The following is a 12,979-nucleotide window of genomic DNA, read 5'->3' as shown; positions in this document are numbered from 1 at the left end:
TACCTGGCTACCTAATAATAATAATAATAATAATTTAGGACCTGCTCCGAGGTCACCATTTGGCACACATGCGAACCATGCATACAATGCGTATCTGCGATTAACCCATCCCGTCGTCCTTCCCCCCCAAGGGCAGCCGGGAGCAGACAGGCGCCACGTGAGCCGCGCCAGGGGACCAATCCAAGTGCTCCTGTCCGTCTTCGTCAAGGACGCCACAGCGTTAGCGATCTTGTTGTTGTGCATGTTTTTCCATTGGGTTTATCTTATCGGGGGGGGAAACCCTTGCGAGCACGGGGAGAACATGCAAACTCCACACAGAAAGGCCTGGGAGATACCCCACCTGGGTAACTGGCATCATGGAAACCTGGTCCCCAAGCGGGATTCGAACCCTGGACCTTCTTGCTGTGAGGCGACAGTGTTAACCACTACACCACCGTGCCGCATTTCAGTTCAACCACCGTCGCGGGGCATTTAGCTACCTAGCTCCAGTTCAACCACCGTTGCGGGGCATTTAGCTACCTGGTTACCTAGCTCCAGTTCAACCACCGTTGCGAGGCATTTAGCTACCTGGCTACCTAGCCGCAGCCGGGATTCAAAGCCAACTAGCCGGCTAACCCAGCTCGCTAAATGCTGCATGTAGCTAGTTAGCTGAACTGGAGCTAGGTAGTCAGGTACCTAAATGCTCCGCGATGGTGGTTGAACTGGAGCTAGGTAGCCAGGTAGCTAAATGCCCTGCGACGGTGGTTGAACTGGAGCTAGGTAGCCAGGTAGCTAAATGCCCCGCGACGGTGGTTGAACTGGAGCTAGGTAGCCAGGTAGCTAAATGCCCCGCGACGGTGGTTGAACTGGAGCTAGGTAGCCAGGTAGCTAAATGCCCCGCGACGGTGGTTGAACAACACTGTTTTTTTCACTGGTAGTTTGTGGAAATGAACCAACTTTCCTCTTTCACACGGTAAAATTAGTTTGAACAGGAGCAATACAAAAAGAACTACCGCGGTCCCGTTGTTTGGTAGGCAACGTTGCATTTACTGACACTCCATGTTTACTAGGCAGCTACCCAGCAGGAGCCAGACCAAACCAACACCGTGACGTCACCAAACAAAATGGCGGCGCCCATGTTGATAAATGCTTCAAAAAAGGACATAACAAATAGTTTTTTCTTAGAAACTGCTTATTTTTATAACGTGATTTTTTTCTGTGGCTTATCTAAATACTAATTTGATGCTATGACTATGTTTATATCGCTATGCTTCATCTCCCCTTTAAGGATGCGCAAGGATACGTTTTTAAAGGGGCAGTAGGCAAGTGGATGCCTGAACACAGAATGACACCAGTATCACTGACTACCACGGCAAGCCTATAGAAAATTATTTTATTTAATAATAATTATAATTATTATCATAAATATAATATTAAAAAAGAAAAAGAAAAAAAATGTATATAATTATTATAATTTTTTTTCTTCTGTTGTACCGAACTCGTACCGAAACGTGACCCCAATAACGAGGTACGTACCGAACCGTGGCTTCTGTGTACCGTTACACCCCTAGTAGCTAGTGGTGTGTTTTCGGTAGCTGGTCATGTGTTTTTAAATGCTCACATGTAGTTTTTTTTCCAGCTTTTTTATTTACAAATTGAACCCAAATTCTTCCAGTTAAAAAACTATTTATCACAATTTCAGCAAAATAATAACAATTTATCACAATTTCAGCAAAATACTAATAATAAATAAACACCCTGCTTATAATGGCAAGTGTAAACTAGTTCCACAGTAGTGCATTTCAGAGTAACACATCCACCATTGCCTTGGCGGGGCGCCCCCCCCCCGCTAACGGGACCCCCCGCCCCCCCTGAAAAAGTTATAATAAAAAAAAAAGTATTACCGGTACATACAAAAAAGAAATTATATTTAAAAATGTTTAAAGTTTGCTTTAATCACAGTAACATTGGCGAGCTAGCTAAATTATACATACATTGGTTTTCATATAAATCAATCAATTCACTACGGTCTACGGAGATGCAGAAAAAACCTACCAAATCCATTCTGAGAAAATCCTGTGGGAAACACTGTCCCTGTATTGTAAATAGTTCATGTGTGTTGTCACTACTGTATGTAAAATTGTAAATAAGTTAATTTATGTGTTAATATTTATTTACCTAATTTATGCAATTGTTTCATATCAGCTCAGTGTAGAGAAATGCACCGATACTAACAACCGCCTTACTGCGCGCGTCTATGACGACACTGTTGAAACCACGTATCGGTGACACACGCGCCCCGCGACAACACTAGTAGTTTTGGGGGGCCTACCACCCTCCCTGAAAAAAAAACTAGGGGAAACACTGTCATCCACTATGAGCCACAAGGAGATAACGTTTTGGAAAGGCATATCTGGAATATTTCGAAGGCCTTCCATATCCCTTGGAGCAGTCAAGACCATAATTAATAAGTGGAAGGCACCCCCACCATACTGTACCTCGATCAGGCCGACCGTCCAAGCTGGATGACCCGAGCCAGAAAAAGACTCAGGTCACTGGCCCGACTCAAAAGTCCATGTTGTAATACATCAGTGGGGACTGGGACACTTGACAGGATGGAAAGGCAAATGTATGGAACAAAATAGAGAGAGATTCTACAGGAAACCTGCTGCCCTCTGCAAGAAATTTTTAAATTGGGAAAGCACCCAGTGGAGTGGCTGAACAAACAGGACACCATCCAGACCCATGGCACAGAACTATGTGTAGGCAGGCACTGCCAGCTAGTGGCATCGCTATGCAAGTAGGTGATTACACACAGGCCTATACACAGCCAAGATGGCAAGCGCTGATAGCGGCTCCTCGTGCAGGTGGGACATCATCCCTACATGCGTCTGATCTTATTTGAGGCATTCATTAATCCCCCTGGTATTGAATTTTTATGTTCTGTTCAGACCGACCCCTCCTGCAAGCATTTGAGAGAGCTTGTCAGCAGCTTGTTGTGCTGTTAATATAATGCAAGTGAAAACAAATTATAATGTGGATTATGCTGTTCGATGCAGAGAAAGATGTCGCTAGAAGAGACCTACATGACATTCTACAAAAACGTCTCAATGGATAGACTGGTTTTTCGTCCACGTCAGACTCGGTGTGCACGCGCATCAAGGAGGCAAAAAGGAGCTTAATCCTGGTCAGAACAACGGGGCAGACTACAATATATTTACATTTGTTAGCCATACTAGCCAGCTAAACAATCAATCCATGCCAACGCTAGATATTTAAATCATTCACGGTCCCCATGCAGTCTGACTTAGCGTAGCGGTGCTGTAAGGAATAATGGGCAAATGTTGTCCAATTCTATGTGTGCAAATTAATTCAGAAATGTTTATATAAAAAGTGAAAACATTTAAACAGGGTCTCTAGACTTATAAGGGCCACTATATCACTGCTTCCATATATACATTTTTGTGAATGAATCCATAATATACATACTACTTGTGTGTGTGTGTGCGCGCATGCAGGAACATATACGTGTTGAAAAGCCATCGTGTGTGTGTGACTGGCCAGACTGGAGGAGCTCATTATAGTACAAATCCCAGTGCGGCTGGCATCCTTTTTGTCTGTCTGTTTGAAGGGATCTGAGGTGGCGCTGCTGCCAGCCAGGATCATGGATCACTTTCAAAGAGGGGTCTGTGTTCGTCCCCCATATCATATCATATATACCAGCCCCAATAACCAGCCTGACCCCTCCTGCCCCTTCCTGCCCCTTCCTGCCCCTCCGCTTGTTGCCTGTCCTCTTGGAATGTCCGGCACGCCTGCACTGGCATGCACGTGTCGGTGCAGTCGAGTCTTGGATATGTTTTTAGAGACACATTTAAATTATTTGAATGTATACTATGTGCGCTTGTGCAATCGCAGTCACTCCATTTCTTACACTTAACACAAAGAGACACTTAATTTTGTCTTCCGTCTGTGCGGGAAGCCTTTAAGTGTCCCAGCTGCCGGTTGAAATGGACAACGATGCGATGAAGAGCGCCGGGAGGGATGGAGGAGTGTGGCCGCCTGTCGACGAGTGTCAGAACATGCCTGCTCTGGTGTGATGTGATGCGAGCGTGTGCCAGTGTGTGTGTGTGTGTGTGTGTGTGTGTCGAGGGGCCGCTCCTTAGCTGCATGCCTGACAGCCGTAGCAGCTAGACACACGCGCACACGCACACACACACCTCAACCACCTCGGAGAGCCTTTTTAAAACGCCACAGTGGCTTCTATCCTTCAGAAATCAACCGCGCGGCATGCGTGTCATCTGTCTGTGCAACATCCCCCCCCAGCCCAGCTCCAGGGCCCTCTTTGTCATCTGCCAGAAACACGCTCCCCGTGCGTTTGTACAACAGCGTGTCTCTCCACACCAGGGTTGACCCTGGCAGGGTCGCGGTCAGGCCTTGAGGTTACAGCCATGGTCAGGTGCTCTGAATGGCTGTCCCGGTTGACTGATATAGTGGTGTGGTGATAGCCATTCTAGGAGTTGTTGTGTGTGTCCCCCCCCCCCCCCCTGCCATTCTACCCTGCAGAGATACAGGGACACTCAAAACAGCATTGCGGCATTTAAATAAGTGACTTTTATTTGTCACAGAAGAGCAGAGCGGGGAAGTCGATTATCCTTTAGTTTGTGTCTCATTCCCTCTTTCTTTGAGACAAAGGGTAACCAGAGAGTGTTCCAGATATAGAGGCATTCAGACGACAGAATACAGAAAGCACTATGACAGACTCTGTAGAACCGTTAACCCTCCCAGCAGTAGGGTGGAGGGGGATAGTTATTGTTCTAGCGCAGGGATAATTTTCTGGCAGCTCTGCATTAATATTGTCCACCTCGGTATTCTCATTAGCTGATCTGGGGCGCTCAGTGGTCTTCTGGCCTGTAGTTTAAGGTCGCGATTAGTAGGCCGTAAGCTGATCCTGGTTGTTTGGCCGAGGGGCAACAATGTGGCCCTGACCCCTTTCCGTAAGCAGAGTCTATACTGCTGTCTAAACACAGATGGAACAGTAGGGGAGAGAGAGGGATGAAGAGAGAGGGAGAGAAGACAGGAGGGAGGGGGGCGGAGAGGGGCATTCCTGGGCTGTTATTTCACATGGCAGGGGCTGCAGGGGAGATTTAGGGGAGGATATATCACTTAAACCCCACCACGCGCCTTAGCATAGCTCGCAGCTCTTCGCACATCAACGTGCCAGCGCCCGCCGTGTGGTCTGATAATAACAACAGTCCCGATTCTTAATAAGGATCAACCCCCTTAATGAATACAGGACACGGGAGAAGCTTGCTAATCCCCCCCCCCTCCCACACACACACACACTGAGGACCGGAGGACCTTGAGACTTGTCAAGTACGGAGATGATTGTGTATAATGTTTACTGTGTGTCGTAGCCTTGCGGTCGCCCGGCGCTTTGCCACCTCGTGCCGAGTTGTGACCTGTGAAATAAGGGGAACGATGGCCTTGTTGATTGACCTAGCTCAAGCCCCGCCCTCTTCCCTCGATCCTCCAATTTAGGGATGCCCCGATCACGTTTTTTGCCACCGATACCGATCACCGATCGTCGTGAGCCATATCGGCCGATACCGATCCGATACCGATCGTTTTTGATTAAAAAGAAATTAAAACTTATTTTATATAATTTTTTTTTTTTTTTTTAATAAAATATATATATTATATAATTAGACTTGTACTTGTATTATCTGCGAGACATCGCCACCACGCAACAAGTCAAAATGCTCGCTATCTGCAAACAGCTCCACTGTCTGTGTGTACTCTAGTAGCCTCCAGCTCCAAAAAGGATTCTCCGGCGCTGCAGCGGGACCCTATTGGTAACGTTATGCTTTGGTCATTTCACATTCAGCAAGCCCTCAGCTCGAATACGCATTCAATCAATGTTATAAGACATTGATATCAGGAGCTATCTGTAGCTACTGCTAGCCGGCTAGATGACGTTAAGACAACTATTTAGTTCAATCGGACATTTCGTTTTGAACTGTGAGCTAACGCAAGCTAACGGAGATATCAACATGGACTACTAGACTTCCTGGGGCATTTGTTGATATCCGGAGCTATCAGTAGCTAGCCGGCTAAATACCGTTAGACAATGCCTACTAAAAGTGAATAGTTGACTGGGTAATTTTGTTTAAACAGTAACGATAGCTAGGTAGCTAACGTTAGCTCAGGTCGAATGCACTATCTAGACTCAGCAGAGGAGGTCCGCCTCCTCTGTGTTTACAAACTCTACACGGGTACGGGCGGGGCTAGGGAGGAGGAGCAGTTTGCAGGTCCTGTGCGTCTGAGACAAGCGAGTGAGATATCCACTTGATCAGTTTCCGCGATCGGCGAATATGACTAATTATCGGAATTCCCCGATCGCATATTTATACTGATTATCGGCCGATAACGATCGGTGGCCGATCGATCGGGGCATCCCTACTCCAATTGCTTTGTTTTGTCCGAGGGAAGCGACTGTCGTGATTGGAGGATGAAGAGGACAGGGCTTGAGATGGGTCCATTGTAGCTTTGTGCTCTCACACGTTCTCTGAGAGCTGTCCGTCGAATACTGTTACTCAGGTTAGGGTTCAAAACCCAACTATAAAAACTGTCTAGGAATGTGTCCCTCGCTGAGGGGATGATACTGGAACATATTAGACTTCCTGTGTCTGGGCCAACGGTTTAGTGCACAGTAGGACACAGAGAAATTTCAGTTTAATACAACATTTTGTGGTTTGTGTGTCCATGTATTAAAGCGGGTTGAATGTGTGCGCCCATCTGTCTCATCAGTCTGTCCATCTGTCTTTTTCCGATGGAAAATGGACGTTAGTTATTCTTGAGCTGTTTGGAAGGTCTGAGATGGTAGCAGGTGAAAAAAAAAACTCCCCACCAACCACAGGCCACATGTCCCAGTCACTCCAGGCTCATTAGTCATCCTGCAGGCATGTTACACAAACTGCTGTTTCCTCTGTGTTCTGTCACCGCAGGGGCCGCCACGCTAAGAATATTGGCACCAGTGCTAAAATTTCAACAAAATCCAGCCAGATTTCTTCTCAAATAATAATAATAATAATATATTTGATTTATACAGTGCTTATCACAGTGCTCAAAGATGCTTTACGGTGTGGGATTAAAAAGAACGGCAAAACTACTATGGTCAAAAGTCAGAGTGAAAAGATGGGTTCTTAGGGCTGATTTAAAGGACGGTAGGGTGTTGACAAGAATTTTATGAATTAGAATTGACCCTTTCATCACAATGCGTATTTAAATAAGAACAGTTTTGAAAATTGAAACCTAAAACCAAATATGGACGGACCTTGAACCCTTCAAACCAAAACCAAAATGACCCTGCATCCTCTTAGCAGTTGTTTTGTATTGAGCCGTACTGTATTGTACCCATTCTGCAATCTGTTAATACAGTTTTCAATCAATCAATCAAACCCCCAATCTCACTGGAGCATGTCTGTCATTTTATTTTGTTTCTTTTAAGGAAAGTGTCCATTGTGTGCTGGAGACTGAAGGCTGCAGTGAGAAGAGGGAGATATGACGACCTGACAGGAGCTGCCCTCATACTAAATATGGATCACTTCCATACTATATATATAAAACTTAATTGCACATTTTTAAACGACCAGAATGTGGAGAAATCGCATTAAACCAAATACAAACGGGTTGATCTGGATTAGATGAAGCCGTTCAAACAGACAAATGCACTAAAATACAGATGGGTTAGGTTGTAAAATATTTCTTCTTGGCTAGCATGGTGAAGTGGCTAATATTGAACCTGTTAGTTAGCTAGATTAAACAGTAATATTATTTAGTTTACAGTGGTGGTGTGTGTGTGTTACCTGGGTAATGATCCATATTTCACTGGCCGATCCATATTTTATGTCCTCGCAACAGAATGAGAGGATTCAGTTGTACAAACCTGCAAAATGCACCTTTTTAATATGACACTAGGAATCCAAAACTGGGGAAACCTGGTGTGTGACGATATCACATACTGTATGTCACCGACCTGTGCCGCAAATCAACACTACCGCTGTGCCATACATGGCTTAAAGAAGACCATGTCCCTCATCCTGTGCCATACATGGCTTAAAGAAGACCATGTCCCTCATCCTGTGCCATACATGGCTTAAAGAAGACCATGTCCCTCATCCTGTGCCATACATGGCTTAAAGAAGACCATGTCCCTCATCCTGTGCCATACATGGCTTAAAGAAGACCATGTCCCTCATCATGTGTCATATCAGCCCTTTAAAAGCCCTCTGCTTGGCTGAAGGCGTGTTGGATCTAAGATCATCTTTGTGTTTTGGCTTACCAGCTTACATTGGTTTTGGGAAACCACGGTCCATGACGGCTGCAGTATTGGTTTAATTTAGTGCATCTCTACTTGTTCAGGGACCTGCGCCACGCAGCCTTTAGACCGTTAGTCTCGAGGGGCTCAAGGCTAGTAGATGAAGACACCCGAGTAGCTGCTGGACTGGTGTTATCATTCCTCAGGCCCCAGTGTGAGTCTAGTCTGGGGTCTGTCGCCGTGGTGGTCCATCCACAGAGAGGGGAGCTCTGTCTGCACGCCTCGTGTTGGCCTGCTCCCTTGAGGACCGTGTGTGTGCATACATGATGGAACTGTTTGCTGTGTACGCGTGCATGAACCATACTTTCCCCCCTCTCTCCATTTCTCTCGTTCTCGTTCTCACCTACGTTATTTTCTGGTCTTTTTCTATTCCTCATTTTCTTATCTCTTCTCCATCTCCCACTTGACGAAGGTTCACTCAAGAGTTCTACTGGACCACCGCTATTTATAACGTGGCCATAAACCCAAGGCTGTCACACACATGTGCATACACACATGCACGCATACACACACGCACACACACGCACACACATAGACACGCACACACATACACACACACATACATACATGCATACACACACACACGCATGCATACATACACACACACACATATATATATATATATATATAGACAGGTGCCAACGTTTGTGCTGAAGATTGTTGTGTGTGTAGTGAGTGACTGTCGTCTGTCCGGTGGAATGCATGGCCTCACTGGTCTGAGCCGCTGACTGGCTTTGATGGGACATTCCTGTGGGAGTTTCCTCATCTGTGCCTCTTGTGTCACAAGGCCTGAGTGGAGAGAGAAACTTGATTGGCTAAGGAGAGCGAGATGATCTTGAATGTGCGAAGAGAGGGAGAGACTTGATTGGCTAAGGAGAGAGGGAGAGGGGGAGAGAGAGTCTGTCTTGAATGTGCAAGGGAATCTTAACGGAGCAAGAAGAGCGAGAGTGGGGGTGTTTTTGAGTGTCTTGGGACAGGACTAGGATAGAGGCAGTGAGAGGGAGAGAGATTCTCCTGGCTGAGGAAAGCAAGGAGAGAGTCTTGAATAGGTAAAGAAAGAGCCACAAGGAGTGTTTTGGGAGAGAGTCCTGATTGGCCAAAGAGCGGAAGATACTCTTGGGTGTGTACCATATCTTGACTCTTGAGTGATCAAGGGGAGAGAGTCTTTGAGAGGTAAAGGTACTTGATTGGCCAAGAGAGACTGAGCGTTTATTCTGAAAGAGGAAGGGAGAGGTATCTGGAACGAACAAGGAGATAGAGACAAAGGGAGAGATGGGTCTTTGGGAAAGTGGATCATGGTAGAGAGTGAGATTGTTTTGATTGGCTAAAGACAGCGACCACTTATTGGGTGTGTGAGGAGAGAGACAGTGAGACTTTGTGAGTGGATAAGGGAAGTGAGAGAGAGCGGTGACCAAGAAGACACCAAAGGAAAAAGTCTCAAGTGAGTCAGCGGGCAGCGATTGGGACTAGGGATGTCCCGATCACGTTTTTTTGCTCCCGATCCGATCCCGATCATGTGATTTTGAGTATCTACCGATACCGATATTTCCCGATCCGATCAAAATTATTTTTTTTATTTTTTTTTATTCAACAAACATGACCATGTTCACGTCTTAAACTCATACTGAGGCCTTAGTTTTGGTTTTAAATTGCATATCATCATTCATTTATTTATTGTCACACAGAGCAGAAGAATTTTGCCAAAACAAACCAATAGTATCCAGCTGCAGAACAGCAGAAAGCCACACTCTCAGACCCAAACGCATTTCCTTTGATTTAATTATACATCAAATGATTTATGAAGTTAACTTTTCACCTGGATAATGTCAACATTCAGGGTGAATGTAATGTGAGAAATTGGGATAAAAAAAATTTAAATAAAAATTATTTGGGTCTGAGATTGTGGCTGGTCTGCCGTTCTGCAGCTGGATACTATTGGTTTGTTTTGGCAAAATTCTTCTGCTCTGTGACAATAAATAAATGAATGATGATATGCAATTTAAAACCAAAACTAAGACCTCAGTATGAGTTTAAGACGTGAACATGGTCATGTTTGTTGAATAATAAAAAAAAAAGTAAAAAAAAAAAAAAAAAAAAATCAATTTTTTTTTTTTTTTTTTTTGCCGATCCCGATCTTCGGAAAATCACGTGATCGGCCCCGATCCCGATCACGTGATCGGATCGGGACATCCCTAATTGGGACCAACAGAAAGACCGAAGAGAGAGAGAGAGAGAGAGTGGGGTTGAGAGAGAGGAGAGGGCAAGGGTGTTTGTGTGGAAGAGAGCGTGGCAGAGAGAGAGAGGGAGCAGCACAGAAGGAAAAAGGGACCAAAGAGGAGACGAGAGAGAGAAAAAACAGTCTTTGTGGATCAAGACTGGTCAGAAAGAGTATGCGTTGGTGAGTGACAAACAATACGTTTGAACCACCTACCACACCAGACAAGGAAAGAGAGACCAAAATACCCTGTTGGAGACAGATAGTGACAGGAGTGTGTATGTGTGGTGCCCCTCCCCTCCTCTCTTCTCATGCGATTTCTGGCCTTAACCTGTTGCGCGTCACTGGGGCGTCACTATATCGCCATGTTTGAGTCCACGCAGAACGTAATGCTGAAGCCCACAGAGTCCTGGAGAGAAGCACTGCTGGACACACGCATCATGGACCTGTTCTTCACCGTGAGTACCTCCATCCATTCCTCCATCCATCTCTCCATCCATTCATCTATTAAGGGTGCACTATTTTGGGGAATCTTACTACGGTATTCGATTTAGATTTTTGGGGTCACGATTCAATTAGAAAATCGTTCCTCGATTCAATACATGCATAGATTTGATTCTAGATTGCTATTTTAAGTAACTTTTACCCATTTCACTGCAGTAGACGGTTTGTCTAATAGGTCTCAATGAGAAAAATCTCACAACATAAATTTTTTTGAATTTGTGAATCGATTTAAATTCGATCGATTGAGTTTCCCCCCTACCTTCCATCCATCCCTCCATCATATATCAGGCTTGTTGATTAGTATCCGTCATTCCTGTTTCAGTTAATAACATCTCGTGTTTATGTTTTTCTACTGCTGGTGGAACAACTGTCTTATTTTGTGATAGACAGACAAATTGGTTTCGAGAGTTGGGCAGGAAATCTCATCTGAACTCGGCTTATTTGAAAGCTATCGTTTTTTATTAACACTGTGGCTTTTTTATGGCGGCGTTAACTTGGCTTTTCCAGGTTTTTATAGAAGGGTTATGTTATTGTGGACAGACCGTGAAATTAATGTGTATTTTTGTAGAGTGACTTGTATATTTTAAAGAGCCATCCCACGCTGTCTCAGCTCAGTGTGGAAGAGGAGTGTGGAACAAAACAGTCACCTCTCCTTCCTTCAGCATCCATCCAACTTCCCTACTGCCAAATACTGACCCACTGCTCTAGCTTATATCTGCATACTGCTCTAGCTAATATCTGCATACTGCCAAATACTGCCCCACTACTCTAGCTAATATATGCATACTGACAAATACTGCTCTTTAGCTCTTATCACCAGTCTGGCTGCTGCTGCTACTACTGTTTACTGCTCTACACCAGATCAGGCTGTGGAAACTGGTTGATCAAGTTTGTATTGTGTTATGTATTGTGTTATATATTATGCATTATGTTTATATATTATGTTGATTAAACAGGATTGGTAATGCAGGTTATATACACATCTTACTGTATAGTGGGATGTACTGTACTTAATGTGGCTGTTAAGCAACACACTTATCTCCTTTCGTGAAGCATTTGCCAGCCTAACTATTGTTTACCAGAGAGCTAGTTAATCATCTTCTTAGTATGTTTTTCTATGTTCTTGTTGTTGTCAGATATATTAGACAGGATAGTGAGTGATGGGAAATGAGGAGAGAGAACCTAGGATCCTGGTCAGGGGCGGAGCTAGGGGGTGGCTACTTGGGCTCAAGCCCCGAATGTTTTCTGAAAAGCCCCGAATCTATTAAAAAAAAAAAAAAATTTTTTTTTTTTTTTTTTTTTTTTTTTTTTTGACAATTCATCATTGTTACATAAAAATATGTTTGCACCAGATTTAGCAGAAGCTAATTTCCATCTGTGGTCTATCCAGCTGCTAACTGTATTTGAGTGAGTTAAGTCTTGGTGTCATGGTAGACTCAGACCTAAGCTTTAAATCACAATCAACAAGTTGACAAAAACTTAATTCTTCCACCTTAGAAACATAGCTAAAGTACGGCCATTTATAAATCAAAAGGACGCTGAAAACCAGATCCATGCCTTTATTTCAAGCCAACTCGACTACTGTAATGCACTCCTTACCGGCCTCCCGAAAAAATACGATGATAACTATTTTATTGCAATGCACTATTGCATTATTTTATTCTATTTTACTAACTATTTTATTGCACTGCACTATTTTACTTTGTATCAGTGAATCATAGACGCCTGGCCAATGGCCATAAGAGCATTCGGAGCATCTCTGCTCTCCCACTATTGAACTTGGGGGAGCAAAGGTATGCTCTTGCTCCACCACTTTTTGATCATATGAAAAATATGATATATCCCCCCCAATATATAAATCTAACCATAACTACGTTATGGTTAACTGAGTTTTATAGTGAAAA

The 12,979-nt window shown here is 44.3% G+C and overlaps 1 protein-coding gene across 1 annotated transcript in view; it reads left to right on the top strand.

The window, feature by feature from the left end:
* Nucleotides 1-12,979, top strand: part of xpo4 (exportin 4) — a 234,477-nt gene that overhangs the window by 82,395 nt on the left and 139,103 nt on the right. Inside the window, exon 7 of the mRNA XM_084314483.1 lies at nucleotides 10,917-11,029. Coding sequence (XP_084170609.1) covers nucleotides 10,917-11,029 — 113 coding nt within the window. The remainder of the gene's footprint in view (nucleotides 1-10,916; nucleotides 11,030-12,979) is intronic.

The sequence above is a fragment of the Notolepis coatsorum genome, assembly GCF_963971535.1.
Source record: "Notolepis coatsorum genome assembly, chromosome: 5".
Taxonomy (NCBI): domain Eukaryota; kingdom Metazoa; phylum Chordata; class Actinopteri; order Aulopiformes; family Paralepididae; genus Notolepis; species Notolepis coatsorum.
This window is presented reverse-complemented; position numbering and strand designations above follow the sequence as displayed.